The 22,239-nt window shown below is 45.8% G+C and overlaps 1 protein-coding gene across 1 annotated transcript in view; it reads right to left on the bottom strand.

Annotated features, from left to right (window-relative positions):
- SFI1 (SFI1 centrin binding protein) overlaps nt 1-22,239 on the bottom strand; it is a 1,072,759-nt gene that overhangs the window by 707,335 nt on the left and 343,185 nt on the right. Inside the window, exon 8 of the mRNA XM_069619815.1 lies at nt 13,196-13,352. Coding sequence (XP_069475916.1) covers nt 13,196-13,352 — 157 coding nt within the window. The remainder of the gene's footprint in view (nt 1-13,195; nt 13,353-22,239) is intronic.

The raw sequence follows: 22,239 nt of genomic DNA, 5'->3' as shown, positions 1-22,239 counted from the left end.
GAAGCAAAATATAAGAAGCATAGGAAGTGATCTCCCTTGCCTCAATAATTGTTGCAAAGCTGACCAATGCCTCGGGAGTAATCTCCCTCATCTCAGTGATTCTGGCAAAGATAACCAAGAACTCTAAAGTGTTCTCCCTCACTCAATACTTCTGGTTACAGTAAACAAAGTGAAGGAGGAACTCTTAAATGAACTCTGGAGGAAGCCTGGAGAGAAGAAATACAACGCTTAAAAAAGAACTGTTAAGAAATATTGTCATCAAACGTAAAGTGAACCAGATGAAGGGAGTCATACTTCTGTCCTCCCAAAACAGTTTTGTTAATTCAGACACTAGGGAAACAGTTGCCAAATATATTGTGAAGACACCTAAGTATTGGACCAGGAGGAGGGAGTCATCCTCATGATGTTCTATATCTTTGTGGAACAATAACTCTTAGTTGAGAATTTTTAAACACAATCACCAAGGCGGATATCAGTGAACCAGGAGAAGGGAACTATTCTCCTGGTGTTCTTTATGTTGTTGTGCATATAGTTGTTGGGCTAGAGTTAGGTAGTTTTGGACAGAGGACAGAACATTTTCATTTGGACAACCATCCTGACGACGAGCACCCGACTTTTCCTTAGTTAGGTAAGGAATACCCTTTAAATGGGAAGAGTGAGATCTTTTTGCTTATTGTTTAATAAAGAAGCGTTCATACCATGCCACCCATTTCAGGGTTCGAAATTGAGGGGGGCTTGGAGCTATTTAGCTCCTGCTTGGAGCCTAGAAGAGCCTAGTTAGCTGGACACCAACAGGTACCAGGAGCAACTTTTGGCTCCCCAGACCAACTGATGCCAAACAAACACACCTATGTGAATTTGGGACAATCTATAAATGAGCATGAAGACACGTGTATGCAAAATTTGAAGCATAAAGGGTAATAAATAATGGACAAAATGATAGGTTTGCATCTTATGTGGAAGTTACATTTGAGGGACTTTAAGTAATAGCTCTTGGTGTCCAGTTGTAGCTTCTGGTCACTGGTTAATGCTAGATACCCAGGAGCTGCTTTTAGCTCCTGCTTATCCTATACTAATTTCGCTCCCCGTCTTTTGTCCGACTCCTTCCTTCCTCCAGCACACCACATCTATCAGGACCCACAACCAGATTGACATGACATCACTGCTCACAGGAAGAGTGCCTCCTTATGAAGTAATGCATCATGGAGAAGCTTCTGTCAAAAACGGTTGGAACTTACTACTTTCTTTCTCTGTTTCCCCTTCTTATCTTCCTACTCCTTCCTCGACTATTTTTACACCTGCCATAATCCTTCTTTCAATACTTTATCTTTTCTTTCCTCTTTGCACTCTTCTCTTTCATCAATCTTACTTTTCTCCTGATTCAGCTGCTAGCATGCCTGACCTTTTTGCACCCTTTTTCTCCGACTCGTAAAACTCCACAGCCCTGGCTCTCTCCAGATCTCGTCTCCCTTCGCTGCATTCTGCGTAAAGCTGAACAGCAATGGAAAAATGTGTGTTCTCCCCTTTGTTCTAGTTATGCTCTCAATGTTCCACTCCTCATTTGATTCTGCTTTACTTATTGCTAAAAAAAAATCTTATTTTTCAGCACTCAATCTCTCCCTATCCTACCACCCTGGTCGTCTCTATCAGCTTATTCACAATATTCTGTCTCCTAAAGCCCCTGATCCATCTGCTTTCTTGTGCCTCTCTTCTTCTGACTTTGCAAACTATTTCACATCTAAAGTAGCAAACCTGTGCTCAGCTTTCATTCCTTCTATTACTCCTTCCTCTTCTCCCGGTCCCGTTCTACCGCTACATTCTTTTTTATCACGCTCTCCTCTTGCTGACTCTGATATTATTGCCCTTTTAGCTCGTGCTAACCATTCTGCTCCTCCTTCCGATCCTCTTCCCTCTTCTCCCTCAAGTTAATCCTCTTCTTCTTCCCTATCTCATCTCTCTCATTAACTGCTCCTTTGCAGATTTTTGCTTTCACGCTACCTTTAAGCATGCACTTATTCTTCCTATTTTGAAAAAAACCTTCTCTTGGCTCATCTATTCCTGCTAACTTCTGCCCTATTTCTCTTCTGCCTTTCCTCCTAAATTTCTTGAACAGGCTGCCTATGGTCAGGTAACCCGCTATCTGAATCTCCATTCTCTCCTCCCTCCTCTACACAGTCTGGCTTTCGCCCTTCTCACTCTACTGAGACTGCTCTTCTACACATCTCAAACCCTCGCCTCGCAGCTCGTCACTCTAAACTCTCCTCTATTCTTATTCTTCTTGACTTGTCTGCAGCGTTTGACACTGTTGATCACTCTCTTCTCATCTCCTCACTTTCTACCTTGGGTATCTCAGGGCCTGCTCTTGAGTGGTTCTGTTCCTATCTTTCCATATGGTCTTAATCCGTAACCTGGACTGGACACTCTTCTCCTTCACTCCCTCTTTTATACTGTGTCCCTCAATGCTCGGTACTTGGTCCTCTTCTTTTCTCCCTTTAAAGTGCTCCTATTTCTACTCTTATCTCCTCCGTTCATCTTTCAGTTCATCCGTACGCCAACACCCAGATCTTTTTCTCTTTTTCATCCTTTGATTCTGCTCTCCACTACAACGTTTCAAACTGTCTTTCTATTGTCCAAAACTGGATGTGCTCATTTTCTACATCTCAGTCCCTCTAAAACTGAGGTCCTATTCTTTCCTGCCGATACTATTCCTCCCAGTATTTCCCCTACATCTCTCTCCTTTCTTCCATCTTCTCTTCCTTCTCTTCTGACCATCTGAGCGCACCATAGGCGTTATCTTTGATCCTTCTCTCTCATTTTCTGTCATGATCTCTGCTTCCAAAAGGTCAGGGTTTTCCCAACTCCCTTGGAAGCAGATCCATAACCCAGGTTCCGAGTGCCAACCAGTCCCAATTGGGACCTTTTGGACCCAGTCCTGGCGCCAGTGGCACCAGGCTCATAAATATGCCCAGTCCCAGCGCTGGAAGCGCCGGGCTCATAATGCTTGGGTGGACTTACCTGCAGCAGACCATGCTGCTTACTTGCCTGCCAGTTGAGCCTCTGATCCTCTTCTGTTTGGAACTACTTTTCCTGTTGGGTGGGGCAGGAGCCACTCCCTAGATTCAGAACACTGGAACTCTTCTGGAAAGCAGGAACTCTTTTCTTACCTAGGCGTGGCTGTGGAAGGAGACACCTAAGCACTACAGGAGGCTATTTAAACCACACCCGATGGATGAATCTTGCTTTGCGTTATTCTGCATCCTCTGCAGCAGAACGCTCATCGTGTCTTCTGCATCTGATCCTGGGCCTAAGGAAAAAGGCTTACCATCCTGAATCCAGTCTTCAGCAACACCTATAAAGACAAGAAAGAACAGGTTAGCATTACGGTCTTCAGTGACAGCTCTTCACTTACCTGGTCCATCGGCTGTCACAAACGCCTCGCGCTGCATTCCGGCATCTGAAAGACAAAGGCTTACCTACTCTTCGTGCGCTCCGGAGGTCTTCACACTGCATTCCGGCATCTGAAAGACAAAAGCTTACCAACTCTTCGCACGCTCCGGAGGCCTTCGGCGCTGCATCCCGCATCTGAAAGACAAAACAAGGTGCGTTTAAAGACATTGGGGAACTTTAATACTCACGTGCCATTACTCCTTTCCACATCTAACCCAGTGGGTATTCCGGCACCCTGCAGCCGCTCCGAACTTGTACCTGCAAAAAAAAAAGACAGTTAGAGCGCATCGTGAAGCAGGCAACAAGCGCTTACTTACGTGCTTCCAGGCGCTTCTATTCATCACACGGGCTCCATCTTCAACTCACTTCAGCCCATCATCCGCCATCGCCGGAACCCTGCAAAACAAGAAACATCATTACTAAAGACTTTAAAGACATTAGAATTACTCGAAACTTACCGTTCGTGCAGTAAACGACGGACAGCAGTCCTCTGAAGTCAAGAGGCCTGCTCCCCTTATCCAGTGAAGAAAATGGTTACAGCACCCTGCCCCGAGGCAGATGGAGAGCACGGCGTTCACTTACCTAAGGTGAGAGCGTTAACCTTTGGGGTTCTACAGGAGAAGAGAAAGGGAAGAAGAAAGAGACATTCAATAACCCAGTTCCTTAATCCCATATTTTCTATCTGCAGACATCTTACCCTTCGAGTCAGACATACAGTGCACAGAGGTCCAGCCCAAAGAGCCAGCCGTGTGTTACACATCACCTTTGAAGATACGGTATACGCCCAGTCAAGACCGGCGCCTCTACGGGAATCAGGTGAGCGTTACATTTTCTCTTCATATTTCTTCTTTTGCCGCTCTTGTCATTATGCACTTTTCAACATCTGTCATGCTCGCCCCTATCTTTCTTTTCATGCCACAAAACTTCTTTTCTGTCGTCTTTTCCTGTATTGACTATTGCTTGTCCCTATTGGTAGGTCTTCCTGCTTCCCATCTTCTTCCTCTTTGCTCAGTTTATAATTCCCCCCATTCCTCTCCTCTTCTCTTTACCCCCCAGTCTTCCATTACACCCTCCCTACTTTCGATTGAATTACTCTCTTTTGAATCTCGTCTTCTTTACCACTTTCTCTCGATTGTTTTCAAATGCCCCCCCCCTTTATCTCTACGCTTTACTCTCATTCGACGTCCCCTCTAGCCCCCTAAGATCAAAGAACCTATTTCTTCTAACTGTTCCTAAACCTCCCTGTGCTTCTTCTCGTTTGTTCTTTCGCTCTCCTGGCTCCCAAACACTGGAACTCCCAGCCCATTTCACTTTGTTCTGCCACATCTCTTCGTATCTTTCAATCAAACCTCAAAACTCACCTATTAATTCCCTTGCTTCCCCCTCTGATTTTACTTCTGCTAATATTTTATCATGAGGACTGTACTGCTTTTGTTATATTTTCTTCAGCGCCTTTGGCGAAAGGCACTCTATAAATTCAATAAAATGAAATGAACTTCACCAAGATGTTTGGGAAGATGGTTCTAAATTCCAAGATATTCATATGGAGTTCTTTCACCCACTTCTCTGCGTGCCGCTGATGTAAAGTCCGAACTGTACATAGAGGGGATCAATCTCCACTCAGTTGTGGTCACAGCTGATGAAACAGTCCCCTCAGATAAACAGTCCCCTATGATATAGAAATAGTGAACTTTCTGAAGCAGTCGGTTGGAGGATCAGCAATACTTCTCGTTTTGTGAAATATGAAATCAGGGGAAGGGTGTCATTCCCCCTGGTGTTGCGACAATGTGCTGCTGGAGTACCAGGATAAAATACATTTTCCTGGAACACAAAGACCAGGGGAAGGGAGTCACTCTCCCTGGAAGTGGAAATCCAAGGGACAAGATACCTGGAGAAGGGAGGCATTCTCCAGGAACCCAAAAGTGAAGAAGTAACTATGGGCAATAAGGAATGTTGATGTTTGAACTGGAACTTTACCTTTTGAGTTGAATTGAGAACTTTGCTGCTTGTTTGCATTACAACCTGGAACTTTGTTTTATGCCTTGGAAAGGGATTGAAACCTGGGGAAGGGAGTCATTCCCTCAGGTAAAGATCCCACCTAACAACTGGAACTGTGATCTGCTGTCCAGAAGAAGGAAACCATTCTTCTGGACCAAGAAGAGCCACTACCTCTTTGGTTTAATTATAAGTGTGAGGGACAGAAGTAGGTTTTTTGACACAGGAAGGTGGACTATTGATTTATACGGACATCCTGACCGAAACCTTAGTATTCTAGTTGAGGTAGGGAAACCCCTCTTACAGTAGGGAAAGTTAAGTTTTCCTTTTATTTTCATTACTAATAAACGTTTAGATCGACAACAATGCCACCAGTGTGTCAGCCTCCCCCTTCTGCACCCTTACACTAGGCTGCTGCGACTGTTAGCCTGGATGGCTTTGTTGACCTCTGTTTTCATTGCGTCCTTGCAGGACCACTTCCCGCTTGATTTAGAGACTGTTCTTGCCACTAGACAGGTTATTGCTGGGCCTAGCACAGTCCATGTTTCTCAACAAGTCCCTCCTGGACCTGGGTTTGTTACAAGAACCTTAACAGGTCTTTTCTGGGCCTTAAACCACTGTCAATTTTTAACCAGTCCCCATTGGACCTTGGTTTGATGCAGGCTTCTTCAACAGGTCTTCTCCTGGACCTTGTTTCAGCAGATTCCTCAATAGGCGACTTATCCATTTGTTGCGCCAGGTGAGGCCTCCATTCCACCCAGCCCCATTTAGTCATTTGTGTGTGTTTAATTTTGTTTTTGCTTGTTGAGCGCTGTGCGCTCTGTCTTTTGTCCCAGCATTTCTTCTGTGTTGTGTCGTCCCCCATCCCTCCCCAATTAGGACCTTTGGCCTACTCTGGCGATTCCCTCAGGGCAGCCGCACAGCACGTGCAGCCTCTCTGTGGCGAAGGACCCCGGGACAAAGGGGAGTACCCTCAAAAGCAGCTCCAGATAGATAGTGTCTGCCGGTGTCAGCCGAGGAAGCAAGAAGCCTGCAGCCGTCAACCTGCTGTGACTGCTAAAGTAAGTGCGGTGGGACGAGTGGGGGGAGGGGGGGGGTTGCAATCACTGCACCCCACTAAACTGACCCACCCCTCTAATTACTCTATTTCTCTTATGATATGATAGGTTATTTATAACGCGCTTAATACCCATGAGGTTTCTAAGCGCGGTCCCAGGGATCGAACCTGTGTTGCTCCTCGTCATCTTGTTTCCAAGTCGAACACGTTGCCTCTGAGCTATCCCCCCCCCTCCGAGACTATTGCACCACTCATAAGCATCTCATTGAACTGTATTGCTTGCCCATCTCTCTAGTTTAGTCGATTATCCTTTCCATTGCTTTTGTGTTAAAACTAGACAATTTTCCCCCTCTTTTTAGGAAAGTCGAATCTAGGTGTTTTTGCAGACCGCGGTCTCCTCCACCAGTCTTCCGTCCACACTGCTCCTGCATTACTCTGTGATGGGGTCCCTGCTTGTTGCCTCCTGCGTGCCTCCTTCTGTGTGACCCCTCTGCCTCTGGTGCTTCCTCTGTCGCGCAGCTGTGGTCTGTGCTTCTTTTCCTCCCTCAGTCTCCCTTCTTGCCTCCTCGCACCCTTAATGGTGCTCTCAATCTCTTCTCAAACTGCTCCTCTATCTCCTAGCCCATCCCTCTCACTATGTCGGGAAGGAAAAGTTCAAGAGGGATATCCTGGTCTCCAACCCAGACCTCTCTATCACTGATACCCACATCAGCACTTCCTCCAGACAGACTCTCTCCAACATCTTCTTTGTCATTCCCTTTCCAGAGCGATGGACCCTTCATATGGTCTCTGGTCTCTCCCTCTTCTTCTCCTCCTCTTCCATTAATGGTGGCACACAGTGGTAAGTTCTCATGGCCCCCTTCCAATCCTTCAAGACCATCATCAATATCTACCATCATGGTCCATGGCTCTCAGCCCAATCTCTTTGTTGATGGGCGTATTCCGCGTCTCAGCAATTTCCTTCCTCCCTTCTCCTGCCACTTCTAACACATCTCTGGCCCCTCTGCCGCCTCCTTCCTCCTCTGCCGCCTCTGTGGCACCCAATTCTCTGGCCCTTCTACCCCATCCGCTAGGTGTACCGCACTCCTGCACCCCACCACGGAAGTCTTTCAAATGTGGCAACCTGCTAGACACAGCTACTCTCAAATCTTGCTCTGCTATCATCTGCCACCTCCTCGAAGACCTTAAACTGGATGTCCTTGCTCTCACCGAGACATGGTTCACAGCCAGCTCTGTCATAAGTTTTGACCCTCTCCTCCCTGAGGGCTCCAAGATCCTCTCCGTACCCAAAACCAACCAGCCTGGACATGGAGTTCCCTTAATCTTTCAGAAAAGGGTTCCTGCTTCTGTCATTCCTACGCAGGCCTACTCCTCCTTTGAATGCCTGGTCTGCAGGCTCTCTCTCTCTCTTGGTCTCTCTCTGACTGTGGCCACCATCTACAGGCCACCTGGCCAGGTCACCCTCTTCCTCTCAAAATGGGCTAACCCCTCTTCTTCCCTCCTTGCTTCGACCTCTCAACCTCTTCTCCTCTGAGACTTCAACATCCATCTGGATGCTTCTAATCCCTCCTCTGGGCTCTTCCAAAACCTATGTAACTCGCTCTCCCTTTCCATTCTACCCACTGGTCCGACACACTCTGCTGGACACAATGTTCTCATCTCCTCAGACATGCCCCTCTCTAACCCTCTCATCACTCCTCTCTCTTGGACTGACCACTGTCTGCTCTTCTCTCACCTGAAACTTCTTGCCCCTCAAGCAAAGCCTACCACAGCACTGCCACCTTCCTTCTCTGCCATTCGGCCCTTGAAGCTAGTGTCAGTGGACGTCTTTGCCTCTACTTTCTCTGCTCCTCCTACTCCTGCGGCTGACTCGTACCCTGACGCAGCCCTCTCTAACCTGCATCTTTCTATCTCCAACACTCTGCAAATCCTTGCCCCTGCCATGAGACTCTGTCTGAAGCATACCTCCAAGTGCAACTCTTGGTACGACTACGCGAGTGCAGGGTGGCTGAGAGGAAGTGGGGGGCTCAGGAGCAATCCTCTGACAAACTGGCCTGCCGCCTGCTCCAAAGGCACTAATGACTCTGACCTCTCCAAGAAGAGGGTCCATATCCAAGCCTGCGTCTCTGTGGCCTCTAACAACATGGCCGAACTCTAAAATCTGCAAGGAGCTGGCCAATCCTACTGCAGTCTCCACCTCCCCTGTTCCCTCCCAGGACCTCTGTACGGCTCTAGCCTCTCATTTCACCACTAATCCTCAGGACATCCTGCACTCGCTTTCCTCTCCCTCTCCCTCTACCACTACCTCTCTCGGGCTCCTCTTCCTTTTTCCTCCTTCACTCTGACAACACCGGACGATGTGTGTAGACAAGTCCGATCTATGAAAGTGTCATCCAAACAAAAGCTCCCCTGCTCCTCCAGAACCACCAAGGACCACATTGCCACTGGATCTTTCCTCTCTCTCCTCAAGCACTCACTTGAGCAACCCCTCCTAAAAAGCCTTCTGCCGATCCTACATGTCCGGCAAACTATTGTCCGATTTCTATCACTCCTTTCCTGGGCAATCTCCTGGAAATGCTGGCCATCTCCCAGCTTACCCTCCACACTGCATCTGCTCTCTAACCTCGACTCCAGCTCTCCCTCTGTCCTCATCCTCTTTGACCTTTCCTCTGCTTTCGACATGGTCAATCATGCCACCATGACCTACAGACTGTGTGAACCTGGGCATCATGGATCAGGCCCTGGCATGGCTGACCTCCTTCCTCTCCTGGACCGTCCCTCTGAGGTCCAACTACGGTCCTTTCTCTCCACCACTTCTCTCTCCACATGTGGTGTCTCCTGGAGCTTCATCTTTTCCCCCTGGCTCTTCAATGTCTATCTGGCCCCTTTGGCCCACCTGCGCTCCACCTTCTCTTCTAACTTTCAGTGTTATGCAGATGACACTCAGCTCTCCTTCAGGCTTCCCCTAGCCTCCTCTCCTCTCCTCCCTCGCTCATTCATTCCCAACATCTCCCTGCCTCTACACTTCACCCCCTGCAACTAATCCAGAACATGAATGCAAGACTTATGCTTGGCCTCAAGCCCAGGGACCATAGCTCCCTAGCCCTGAAATCTCTCCACTGGCTCCCAGTGGCTGCAAGGATCAAGTTCAAGACCCTCTGCATCATCCACAAGGCTTTCTGCGGCCGGGTGTTACGCTCATCTGGCTCCCACAGAGGCGTCGATCTGAACTGGACAGCTGCGGTCGCCACCAATGTGACGCGTAGGGCCGAGATGACGGACTGGACTGGCCCACCTAGCTTTGTTTGCTTGGCCCGTAGGAATATTCTCCTGCAAATGGAGAAAGGGAATTAACCACCCGTGGAGTTGAGCGTAAATTCCTCCTCACCCCCGCTGTTCTCCCCACAGATCACCTTTGATGTCCCCTCTTATAGTCTCACCTAATGGTTTGAAAAGATGAGCTCTCCATCCTGCATTGAGCGCAGGGGCACGTTGATAACCAGTTGCTTCACTGGCTCGAAGGAATTGGTGAGTTCCAGAACAATATTGACTCCAAAAAATATGTAGTTCGTAAGAGTTCACATGTCTGACTTTCACTCTTGTCCGATTCCTTGCAGTTTGCAGCTTGACCCCAGCGAAGAGTTCCTCGTGGTAGCTGACGAAGTTCAGGTAAGGATTTGGCTTATCCTACACAGTTCAATAAAATAAGGCCAGAATGTAAGCTGCTTGTTCCCTTATTCAGATGAGGTGAGAAAATATGAAGTTCGGGGAACTATGCCTCCGGCGGTAAAATTAGGTAAGTCTATTGCGGTGAGAAGAGTTCCCCTTATTTGTCCCGTTGTCTCACCTTGTCGTCCTTTTGTTCCCCTTAGGGGCCGGGGTGCGGCGAGGATGCAATGGAGACTGCGCCGACCCGTGAAGAGGAATAGTACCCCCGGCAGTAATCAGGTAAGTCTATGGGGGTAGTTACTATTGCCTCTGTTTATTTCCTTGGCTCACCTTTGCTGTTCTTGTGTTCCCCTTAGGTGCCAGAATGTAGCAGGAACGTGCAGAAGGATGCGGTGGATCGTGAGGATGCTGCGAAGACCGGTGAGTTCAGCGCGGCGCTGCAGCAGGTGAGGCGGCGCGCGTAAATGCTTCTTTCTTCCAGCTCGAAGGTGCGATGGATCCGGAATTCAGGTAAGGATCGAAGGTTTGCTCTTATTCTAACCTTTCTCCTTCTGTTCCTCCCTTTTTCTAGGAGCTGCAGACTCGAGGCTGGCGTGGCAGAAGACTGGATGCAGGCTTGCAGACACGGTGAGCGTTAAGCTGCTGGATGCAGAATAACGCGAAGCGTGTGCTGCTCTTCGGGCGTGGTTTAAATAGCCTCCAAAGTAGTCCCAGGTAAGTATTCTTCCCCACCCCCACCCGAGTAAAAAAATAGTCCCTAGGTAAAATAGTCCCTTCCAAGCCTCATTTGGCTTGGAGCTCTGCAGCATAGTCTGCACCAGGTAAGCTTGCAGCATGGTCTGCATCAGGTTCTACTCTATGAGCCTGGCGCCATAGGCGCCAGGACTGACTCTCCATATGAGCCTGGCGCCATAGGCGCCAGGACCGCACCCAAACAGCCACTAGCAGGGGCTTTTGGGCTTGCTCAAAATAACTTGATGCCTGCTTCCGGGGTTGCTGGACCTGGTCTGGTTCCCCGGGAGTAGGCATTGTGACACCGGGTCCCGCACTACATCCAACTCTCTCTTCTGAAATACCTTCCTTCTAGGGCCCTTTGCTCAGCTACCTCCAACTCTCCGAGGGTCAGATGCTTCTCCAGGTAGAGAGTGGGGGTAGATCTCCCTCCTCTGCAGGTGCCTCCCTCTGGAACGGCCTCCCCGCCCTTCTCAGACTTGAGCCGGACACCTGAAGTTCTGGAATGCATCTCAAGACTCCTTTTCTCCTCTGCCTTCTCTCTCTCAGCCCATTGTTAACTGTCTGCTGCGCCGACTGGTTGCTTGGTTACCCCAGAGTCTCACTGGGTAACATGCTCCTTCCATGACCAGTCTTCGTTTGCACTGCTTCCTGGCCTACCGCGCACTTAGGGGCTGTAACTGTTACCCCTACATCCCCCCTGCCTCCTTGCACTTACCTAGAGCTGCGCTGCCCTGGCTGCAATTTCCCCTTTCCTCTCCCTTCATTTCCTCCTCTCCTTCCCCTTGCACTTCTATTGTCGCACTTGTACGATCCGAATGACACAAGACCTAGCAGGATTGTTTGTCTTGTTCTCCCATGTCTTCCCTTCCTTGTCTTGTGCTGCCTAGAAACACTTGTGTACAGGTGCGTTATAAATTCCATATAATATCATATAAATGCCATATCAATTAAGGTTTAGCGTTCTCGGCAGGTCCCTCCCATACAGTCATTCAGCAGGACCTTCTAGGACCTTTGTGCCGATTCAGTTTGATGTAATGGGCATTCCCCCTGCCAACTCCACCCATTAGTGTCCTTGTCAGACAGATTATACTATACATGGCCCTCCTTCCAAAGGACAGTCTATCAGAATATACAATGGGGTCACTGGTCCCTAAGGTTTTGGTCCTTTTATTTACTCGCGGCATGGAAGCGGTGATCTCAGCACCCTCATTAGCCTTCTCTTCGATGGCTCTCAAGAGTATGCTGCTTCTAGCCTACATCTTGCAATCTTCCCCAGAGGCTTGCAGCCTTCTGCCAACCAGTACTACTACTTGCGCTTCCTTCTCCCTTATTCTTCACTTTTTGCACAGGAACAAGATATGGCACAGCGCCTTCCTACATGATTCTCCCACCTTCTGCATTTGCCTAACCCGTTTTATACTTAAAGAGGGGCTTGTCTTCTACTCTGAATTCCAGTAGGTTATTCTGCATTCTAATTTGAAACTTGGGATCTTTTTAGTTATTCCCAGAGTGTGGGTTATTCCCTCTCATTATGTTACCCTTTTGCACTTACCTTTGACTATTGAATAGCAGACATGTTGGAGTGTTGCTAATGAGGTCGGTAAGCAGTTAAAGGTGAGTGCAGCATTAGACACCATCTTGGAAACTACTTGTACATGGAGCATGGGGCTGCTGGGATCCACATTCTCCCTGTATTGCAGGTACTGGTGTTGCAGTGGGGCTATCAGGGAGTGCCACACTTGAAGCTCCTTCCTCTGGCACTCCTCCAGGTAGTGGTCTAATGTATTTTCTGTGGGTTCTGTGAATGCCACAGGTGTGCAGACATGGTAACAATCAGACTGATTCATCATAGTAATCGATTCTGGATAGAGTGGAAGCATTATTTTGGGATTTGTAGTTCAGAGACTCCAGCTCTTCGCAAGTTACTTCTTATTGTGGAATACCATGTCTCACTGTGACTAGGGGGCCTGTGCGCGGGATCATGCCTCTCATCCGTCAGGAAGGCACATTAGGTATTGACCGGAGCAACTCATTCCCTGGCTGCCTAACTCCTCCATGTATCGATGGGGAGTCCTGCAAACTCATCATACCCTTAAACTGTAGTTTGATTCCCACCCTTTACTACAATAGACACAAAAGGTGTTTTCTACCCAACGTTACCAAAGGTCATTCTCTCACAGATCTATACATGCCCTCTCTTAAAATCCTTCACACATTCCCACTAACCAGAAAGTATTCCAGTTCCCAATAAGAGCAAATGCACTAGATGTGCTGAAAAAGTCTCTGGCTTACGATAACGCTGATTCTTCTCATTGCAGACCTGCACATACTGCTCCCAGGCCAGCAAAACGATCCTCAACTGCTGATGCTTGTGATGCTTCACTGCCATAGCCACCTTTTGCTTGGACTTCTGGGCCTGTTGATAGTGCGATATCCACTGCAGCCAGGCCTGAAACAAGAAGCAGCGTATGAGAGAAATACAGCGTTAGATTACAGATTATGGTGAGTGAAAGAGACAGAGTGGGTATGGGAGACCCAGAAAGGAAGGGACGATAGAGCCTTCAATATGGGACCAAAAAGAGGTAAGAAAGAATAAAGAGACAAGTGATGCAAAGAAGGAGTTACAGACCTTTAATAATGGTCTCTCCAAAGGATAAGGGAGTCCTCCAACAGATTGCTCATATTTTGAAGAAACTTTCAGGTGTCGACTGGATCTGGAAATGTTTTGTAGCCACTAGATGGCAGGGCGTGATTCTATACTGACTTTGCCAAGGCATTATTGGCACCAGCAGTGACGTTTGCAGGATATAAGCAGAGCTGCAAAGAGATAGGACGTCAGCTCCATCACACTTCCCCAGTAACAGATGCTGAGGAACAGTACAATTGCCACATATTATGAGCAATCTCCATGAGGGAGGTGATGGATTCCTGATGGACCCTCCCGTTTGCCATTAAAAAGATAATTATACAAGTTAAAGTGACAGACTTAATGTAATAAACAGAGTAGGATATAAGGGGTAACAAAGATTTGTGGTTTTTTTTATGTTGTTAAGGTTCCAGAATTGACTCTGAAGGAAATCTGAAATTTTTAACCAGCAGGCCTCAGCGTTGTAAAATGTCCCTTTTCTGGATGCATAAATAGTTCTGCCTCAGCCAACAAACATGCATTCAAATCTCAGAGTTCCTGATGCTTGAGCAGTTGTGTTTCCTTCAAGCAGTATGCAATGATACCCCGAGATAGCTCTTTCCCAGATGCTGAAGGACTTTGGACATTTGCAACCAGTACAAATGCACTCTACTCTTAGCCATATGGTGTTCTTGGTATCCTATATGACTGGAGTCTGCAACCTTTGGTTCTCCAGAGGTTATGGCAACAAATCTGTAGCACTAGGATATTGATGTGAAGATCCTTCCTCTCCGCCTGCCACAGTCCTCTGGCATGCAGGCGTCCGGCGTGGGCTCCCCAGCCCTCCAGGGAAGCATCCATGGTGACCGTCTCCCAGTACGGGTGACTTTGGAAGCCTGTGCCCCGAGCAATATTGGAGTGGACGCCCCACCACCAAATCATTCGTCAGAACACCTTGTCTAGTGGGATCTTGTCTGCAAAGCTTCCATACACCAGAACCTGGCAAGCATCCAGGAACTCCTGAAGATGTTGCATCCGTAACCTGCAAAGCCGAATCAGGTAGATGCAAGATGACATCATGCGAGCAGTGACTTGATGGTCCGCACCGTGGCGGTCTTCAGTGACCGCAGTCGCTGCACTTTCCCCAGAATGGCTGCTACCCTCTCCTCCAAGGGGGACGCAAGGCAGTAGGCTGTATTGAGTTGGCGCCTAGCAACAGCGCATTCGGCGATGGTGTCAAGTAGGATTTAGGATAACAGATGGAGAACCTCAGATCCGTCAGCAGCTGGATGGTCGTCTGTGTGTTCGAGGGCCAACTCTTGTGAACTGGCCCCGATGAGCCAGTCGACGTGCATCCCCTGTAGACGTAGATGGGCCGCCACTGGTGCCAGGCACTTCATGAACACCCTGGGGGCCAAATTCAGGCCAAAGGGGATGGCCTTGAACTGGTAGTGCCGCCCCTGAACTACGAAACTTAGGAACTTTCGGTATTTCCTGTGGGTGGCAACAGGGAAATAAGCGTCCTCCAAGTCCAGCGATGTAAAGAAGTCTCCTTCCAGTTGACTGAGAACGTGCTGCAACGTGACCATCCTGGAACGTCACAGGTCTAGAATGGGACGCCAACCCCCAGTTTTCGTTTTGACCAAAAGTATCTAGAGTAAAACAGCTTTTCTTTTTTTTAAATTATGTTATCATTCTAAAAGCACTTTTCACAAAGTAAAACATAATAATAAAACAGCAAAATTCACATATACATTACATTCAACAAAACAATTCATACAATACAAAATCAAAAGTAAAAAGAAAAGAGAAGAGGCAAAAGTAAAACCAAACATGGGATGATATATACAATAGAATAGCAAAGATGAGCATCTTACACAATAGTACCAAAAGCAAGAGGCTATAAATTGATATTCTCAAGACCCATGAGCAATTTAACCTCCTTTTCAAATTTACATAGGCGTTCCTTTGCCACTTTCCATATCTGAGTGATAGCAATGATCAGATAGTTACTCCTCCCGGAGAGACAGCGCAACAAGATGTTTTCACTTTCAATATCATTATATTCCCAATCAAGTTTGGCAAAATACTCATCATAGGTAGATTTCATCGCATAGCAACAGGTGAGAACATGTCTAATAGTTTCCACCTTGTCATTGATCGCACAGAGTCTGCATATCCTTTTTTCAATCGGTAGACCTATCCATGTTCCACAAACCCCCAGGACATTAAGAGGGTTAAGTCCAATATCCATAACGATTCTACAATTGGTCTGAGATGGCTTAAGTAAAACATATCTTTGAGGTTCTTTATACCTAAAGGGCATCATTGCAAAGGTATATAAAGAACTCATGGAAGAAACGTTATCATGGCTAGATACCCAGTCCCACTTTTCAATTACATTTTTTTTTTTTTAGAGATTTTAACACCACACCTTCGCCATGCTCCCACCTGGGTGTCCAACAGATTTTTTCAAACAGTTGTAAATTGAGTTCTTTCAATTTATTAAGAGCCTCCATCTTACCCTCCTCTAAACCTTCCTTAAGAATATATAGAAGGGTTCCGGGACATGCAAATTTAATTTTCACATAGAGTTTGGCCCTATTATGTTCAATTTGTGTGGCCAAGGAAATAAGCCCCACTTCCAGGCGAACCGCCTGTACAGGTGTATAGTTGTTAAGGCCAAGCAGTCTACGCCATATGAGACCTTCAGTTACGTCAGCCCAATCAGACCAATCCGGAAATGAAATCTCCAATGCATACAGAAACATGGCCACAAGCTTTTGCTTATATATTAATAATTCCAAGCAAGCTATAGCCTGCCGTTTTTTCTTTTAGATGGACATAACAGCTGTGAGTGTGGCCATAACTTTGGCTCTTTTATTCTGTTGTACCAGCTTGTTGATAGTACCTCTATCACCGCAGAGCTCATGACCCAGATATTTATAGGAGTTAACTTTCCTGATCACACCCAATGAGCAAGGAATTCCCGATTTCTTACAAATATTATGACCCACGGCCATGAACTGGGTTTTATTAAGGTTAATAGTGAGGCCATTAGCATTTGCATAATCACATACAGCACTAGCACTATTACAGATGCCACTATATGTATTATCGAAGATAACAATGTCATCCGTGTAGCATGTTCAGCCGATTTTATGAGAGCCCATTCTAGGGAAGGCATTCATCTTGGATTTGAATATTCCACCAAAATCTGCCTTAAAAAGGTTATAGAGAGTAAGTGCCAATGTACAACCCTATCTGACCCCTTTATCAATAGTCACAGGGGCAGACAGAGAACCCTCATTGTCTATGTGTATCCTGGCCTTACTTTCATCATATATCATTTTACAGATATATTGGAGATAAAATGGCATACCAAGCAGCTCAAGGTTTGCCCACAGCCTTTCCCGCTCAACTGAGTGAAAGACTAAAGAAAAATCAACAAATAACATGTAAAGAGGCAGCCTATTCTTACCCTTAGCCTGTTCGATGAAAGTATTGACTATGAAGATATTATCCTTCGTGCAGCACCCTTTGCAAAAGCCAGTTTGGGCCCTATCAAGAATATGGTTACTGTCAATCCACTTCATTATTTCACAGAGGACAATTGTACAGAATGATTTTACTGGACAAGTCTGTAAGGGCAAGGAGCATATAGTTATCAGGTAAATTCCAGTGTCCTGACTTAATCACAGGGATTATATGAGACATCTTCCATGAAATTGGCATGACACCAGTATCAATAATTTTCTGGAAGATAATCCCCAATATATCCGCCCAAACCTCCAGATTATTTTTAACAATAACATTACAGAGGCCATCAGGCCAGGGTGCTCTTGAGGTTTTAAGGCCCTTAATTACCATAAGGATATCTTCCCTTACTATAGTCAGGGTATCAATGGGTCTTTTAACCAAAGTTAATACATCTCCCTTAAATTTATTAGCAAGGTAGATAACCCACGTGTAGCTATTAATAGGGATAGCCAGCTCGGAATTCCCAGTTTTACCCAGGGATCTAAAACTAGCCAAAAACGTCCTAGTGTTACCATCAAGAAGTAAGCAAACCATGTATTGCCAATTAATATTATTCTCAGAAACCAGGTATCTTCTTATCTCATTCCGTTATCTGTTCCTGATCTTACTCTTCTTATTACACACCATCACCGGATCTTTACCACTAGAGTCACACAGGCGAAGCATTCTGCGCTTCTTCCTTTTCATATCTCTGATTACTCTGACATACATATACTCTGATTCTATTAGGATTATCCTTATAAGGTCCAAGCTTACATCCAGAAGGCATATATCATATAGATGTTTAGATAGCCACATACTAATATCATCAGCAGAGAGGTAAAGAAGATGATCAACATTAATATCTAGGCACCATTTTTTTGCCTTAGTTGAATTGGCATCCGACCAACAGATCCTATTACCATGGTTAGAGATAGTAATCCCCTTGGTTGCATCGGCATCAGCAATCCTATTATCCCAACTAACCGTACATTGTAATAGGGAATGATCACTAAATTAATTGGCCAAAATATGGAAACCAGTGGTGTAATAAAATAACTTATCACTCATACAGATGAAATCAAGCATAGAGGAATGGCAACCATTTGTCCATGTAGCAGCAATATTAGTGTAGTCAAAACTGCTTCCATTCAGCACCTCTAGATCCATCTCCTTAATAAAGGTAGACCATCTTTCAGCTTCCGTCATATCTCCCAGATTATAACACAGGATATTAGAATTAAGATTGCCACCCAATACGATTTTGGTCAGGCCATCAATCGTACATTTATCAAGCAAACATTTGTATATACTCTGTTGGATAGCGGTCGTAAATGTATTGCCCGGAGGGTCATAAATATTGATCAGTATAATACGCTCCCCATACTGCATATGTATCTCAACAACCAGTACATTAGAATTGGCAGAAACTAATTCACATTTGGAGGCTTGCATACGGTTAGATACCAATGTTAGCAATCCCCCAAAGGGCCTGCCTTTTTCACCTTTGCTTGCAAGGTTGTAAAATGCTGTGCAACCATCAAACACAGCCTCCTGCATGAGCCATGTTTCCTGTAGGAGGACAATATGAACATTAGATGAAAGATCATATGAGCCCAATTCTGAGAGTAGATGACAATGTCCTCTCGTATTCCAAGAAATTAATGTGGTATCATCTCACTGTCTATTTTGGCCCAGAGTTAAAAAAGAACAGAGCCATTCCCAATGTGATTTTATTATATCGTTATCAGTCACTTGGCCATTAGCTTGCATTAAATTACTGGGAGGTTCATGACTAACCTTATTAGATAGGCAGTCAGATCCCTCTTCATTAACATCCAACACATAGCCACATTGTTTTAGCTCATTTTTATGTTCCCTAACAAGACATACAACAGCTTCAGAGTAGCAGTGGACTCTAGTAAGCAACCCCTGACATGGTTGAACAAACTTAAAATCCATGCTTTTAAGTATTCTTATAGGAAGTTGTGCATTAATAATCTCAAGAAGTTTACCACGATTACTTAACTTTTTAGTTTTCTTAATGCTACCAGAAATAGAAAACTGTTTTTTGGTAAATACACCAACTTTGTATGTATTATTGCAGAGTCAGTTGGGGGTTTCCTAGTATTTGCATATGCTTCCAAAGGTAGTTTATTTACCACATCAGAAAACTTAACTTTAGATTTCTCTTTTAGCACATTATACACAACAGAGTCATCCGTACTCTCATCCAAGCTATCAACAGTTGAATCAGTAGTATCAGATGAACTATCATCAGGGATGCTAACTGACCCACCCTGAGGGCAGATTATCAGGAGTTTTAGAAGTTTTTAATTTAGGCTTATCTGTACCAATAAGACAGGTGGTAAGATTCCCACCATTTAAAGCACGCTTTTCTGCCTTTCTGGCAGCTCGCTTTCTGCCTCTTTTAGTCTTGGATTTTATCCCTTCTGGTACTTGCTTATTGGCATTTTCAGACACCACAACCTTGTCGATTTTTCTTGCGACATTTTGCCTCCTTCTCCTCTCTCTCAGACAAATGACATTCATCTAGACTCTCGCACTCACTACCAGCAAGAATTTCAGCCAATGTAGATTCCAAATTTTCAGATACCAACACAGGTGTCACCTCATTAGCAAGCACCTTTTCCACCACGGTTTTACCCACCAGCACAGAACTTGGCACTATATTTGCCAGATCCTTAAGTGCATCTGCAATATTTCTAACCTGAGAAACAATAGTATAACTCAATCGCAGTAGAATTTTCAAGGCAAAACTGGTAGTGGTATTATCAGTCTCCAAATCTTTGAGTTTGGCTTCAATATTACATTTCATACAATCAGAGTTTGCTTCTAATGAGACATTTTCATGTGTTCCCAATTCAGCCAGACTATCCACTAATCCTGTAAGTTTGGGAGAACAGGAGAGTCTGTCATTGTTGGCAATAGGAGTACTAGAAATGGATCCTTCCGATATTACAATGGCCTGGACAACAACAGCCTTTACTGGTACCGGGCTATGATCTTTCCGCCTTTCCAAATCTGTAATGTGGCCCTCCAGGCTATAACAAAGGTTCAACAAGGAATTATTGTTATCACATTCCAGCTAGTTACACGCCATATCACACACGGAAGTAGCTGCCTCTGCTTGTTCAGAATGGATCTGTGCAACCACCATTTGGTCACAAAAGAAATCAGTTATCTTCTTATCCTTATTGGTCACCGTCTGCATGCTCGTTTCTGCCATCTCCACATCTTTATTGTCATTCCTACTCTTTTTTCAACCCTTGAGTTTACTTCCTCATTTCATAATAGCAAAGTAAAACACCTATATAAATAGGTTAATTTAGCACAGGGTAGAGGAGATGTATAACCTTAGCCACACAGAGATATAGTAGAAAAGGTTCCACACAGCCAATATATTACAAGATAAAGATCAGGTCATAAAGTGCCAATTGCTCTAGACCCCAGGGGGCAGAAGCGGGTTCAAAGATCAACAGTCACCAGTTAGCAACAGATAGAATATCAGTGCTCTAGATCCCTGATAACCAGTTAGCACTCAGTTATATATCAAGGTACAACCACAGCCTAATGGTTACACCCCGTCCAAGCAATGGAAACTGGCTCAGGGATCATAAAATCCGCCGTCACCCACAGAGAGACAAAACATCTAAAACTTATAAACATGTGCCACAGGGCACAAACTGCCTCTAAACTGCTACCAGAGACCACCAGACCGCCAATATCCGGTCTGCATAGTCACTTAATCTGGTGCCAAACAGTAATAGGCAGAAATATTACCAGGCTCTCCTCTTTGTCACCTCTTGACTCCGTAACAGCATAAAATCTGCCTGGAAACACGGCAACCACTGCTATCGGAGCCCCAACAGCCACAATGACCACAGGGACCGCATGGACCGCAGCGTCAGCGCCAGCTGAGGAAGCGAGCTACAGCGCCGCATACCGTCGTAATTCAATGTAGAGTAGCAGCAAAACAAAAGGCACAGCCGCACGTCCGCTCGAGCACTCAACTCTATCTCCCCTTGTCACAGCATGGTCCGTACCTCCTCTAAGAGCTGAGGGATGTGCTGCTCCTGCCGGGCCACCGGAGGGATCCGCAGACACTTGTTGTCGGGCAGGGATCTTGCGTCTCGCCCACACTCTACAACATTTTTACTAAGCCCCTTTTTGATGATCTGGATCATCTCGGTATCACCTACACTAACTATGCAGATGATAGCCAGATCCTTCTCCCGCTTTTAGGGGATTATGAAAAGGATTTGGCCTTGGTGAATAGAGTGTACATTATCATCCAGGCATGGATAGCCACGCATGGTCTATGCCTGAATGATGATAAAACCAAACTCATCATCCTGGGCACCTCCTCTAACCTAAAAAAACTAGGATCTGACTATTCCTCATTCATAATTGATGACAATAGCATTAAAGTAGAACACAAGGTAAAACCACTAGGCTTTTATTTTGACTCAAATCTCTCATTTGCCAAACAGGCCAATTCTTTAGCGTCCTCCATGGCTTACACGTGCAAACTTATTCGCACCGGACTATTGCAATGCCCTCTATTTAGGATCAACTAAAGCTACTATCAGAAGAATCCAAACATTACATAACAATGCCCTTAGAGCGGCATTAGGCATTTCCAGAAGAGATCACATCTGCGAGAGCAGCCAACAGAACTGGCTCCCAACCAATGACAAAATTCTCCCAAAAACCTTGTCGCTCACCCACAAATCTCTCAACAATGCTGCCCCCATCTACCTGGCCGAGAGATTCCATAAACAGACCTCCCTGAGACCACCTAGATCAGCTAACAGAGATCGCCTTTCCATACCTAGTTTCAAACGCTCCACAATCGGAGGCAACAGCTTCCCCGTGAAACTCCCTGCCTCCCACACTGAGAATAGACCAATCTTACCAAAACTTCAGATCCAACATCATTATGTTGCTGAAATCTAATGACCAGTAAATGATAACTCCTCCTGAGCAAGCAGCTAGGACTCACTGATGCCTGTATGGAGTGTATCCTTCCTTGCTTCGCTCGACCTGCTACCCTTGTTTTAACTACAACTGCCCTACTCACTGCCTGTATACTTGTACTGATCTCCGTCTACCGGTTATATCTATAAAACACCTTAAACCTTGTATATATTGCTTCTGTATGATATCT

The sequence above is a fragment of the Ambystoma mexicanum genome, chromosome 10 (assembly GCF_040938575.1).
Source record: "Ambystoma mexicanum isolate Mex_15411 chromosome 10, UKY_AmexF1_1, whole genome shotgun sequence".
Taxonomy (NCBI): domain Eukaryota; kingdom Metazoa; phylum Chordata; class Amphibia; order Caudata; family Ambystomatidae; genus Ambystoma; species Ambystoma mexicanum.
This window is presented reverse-complemented; position numbering and strand designations above follow the sequence as displayed.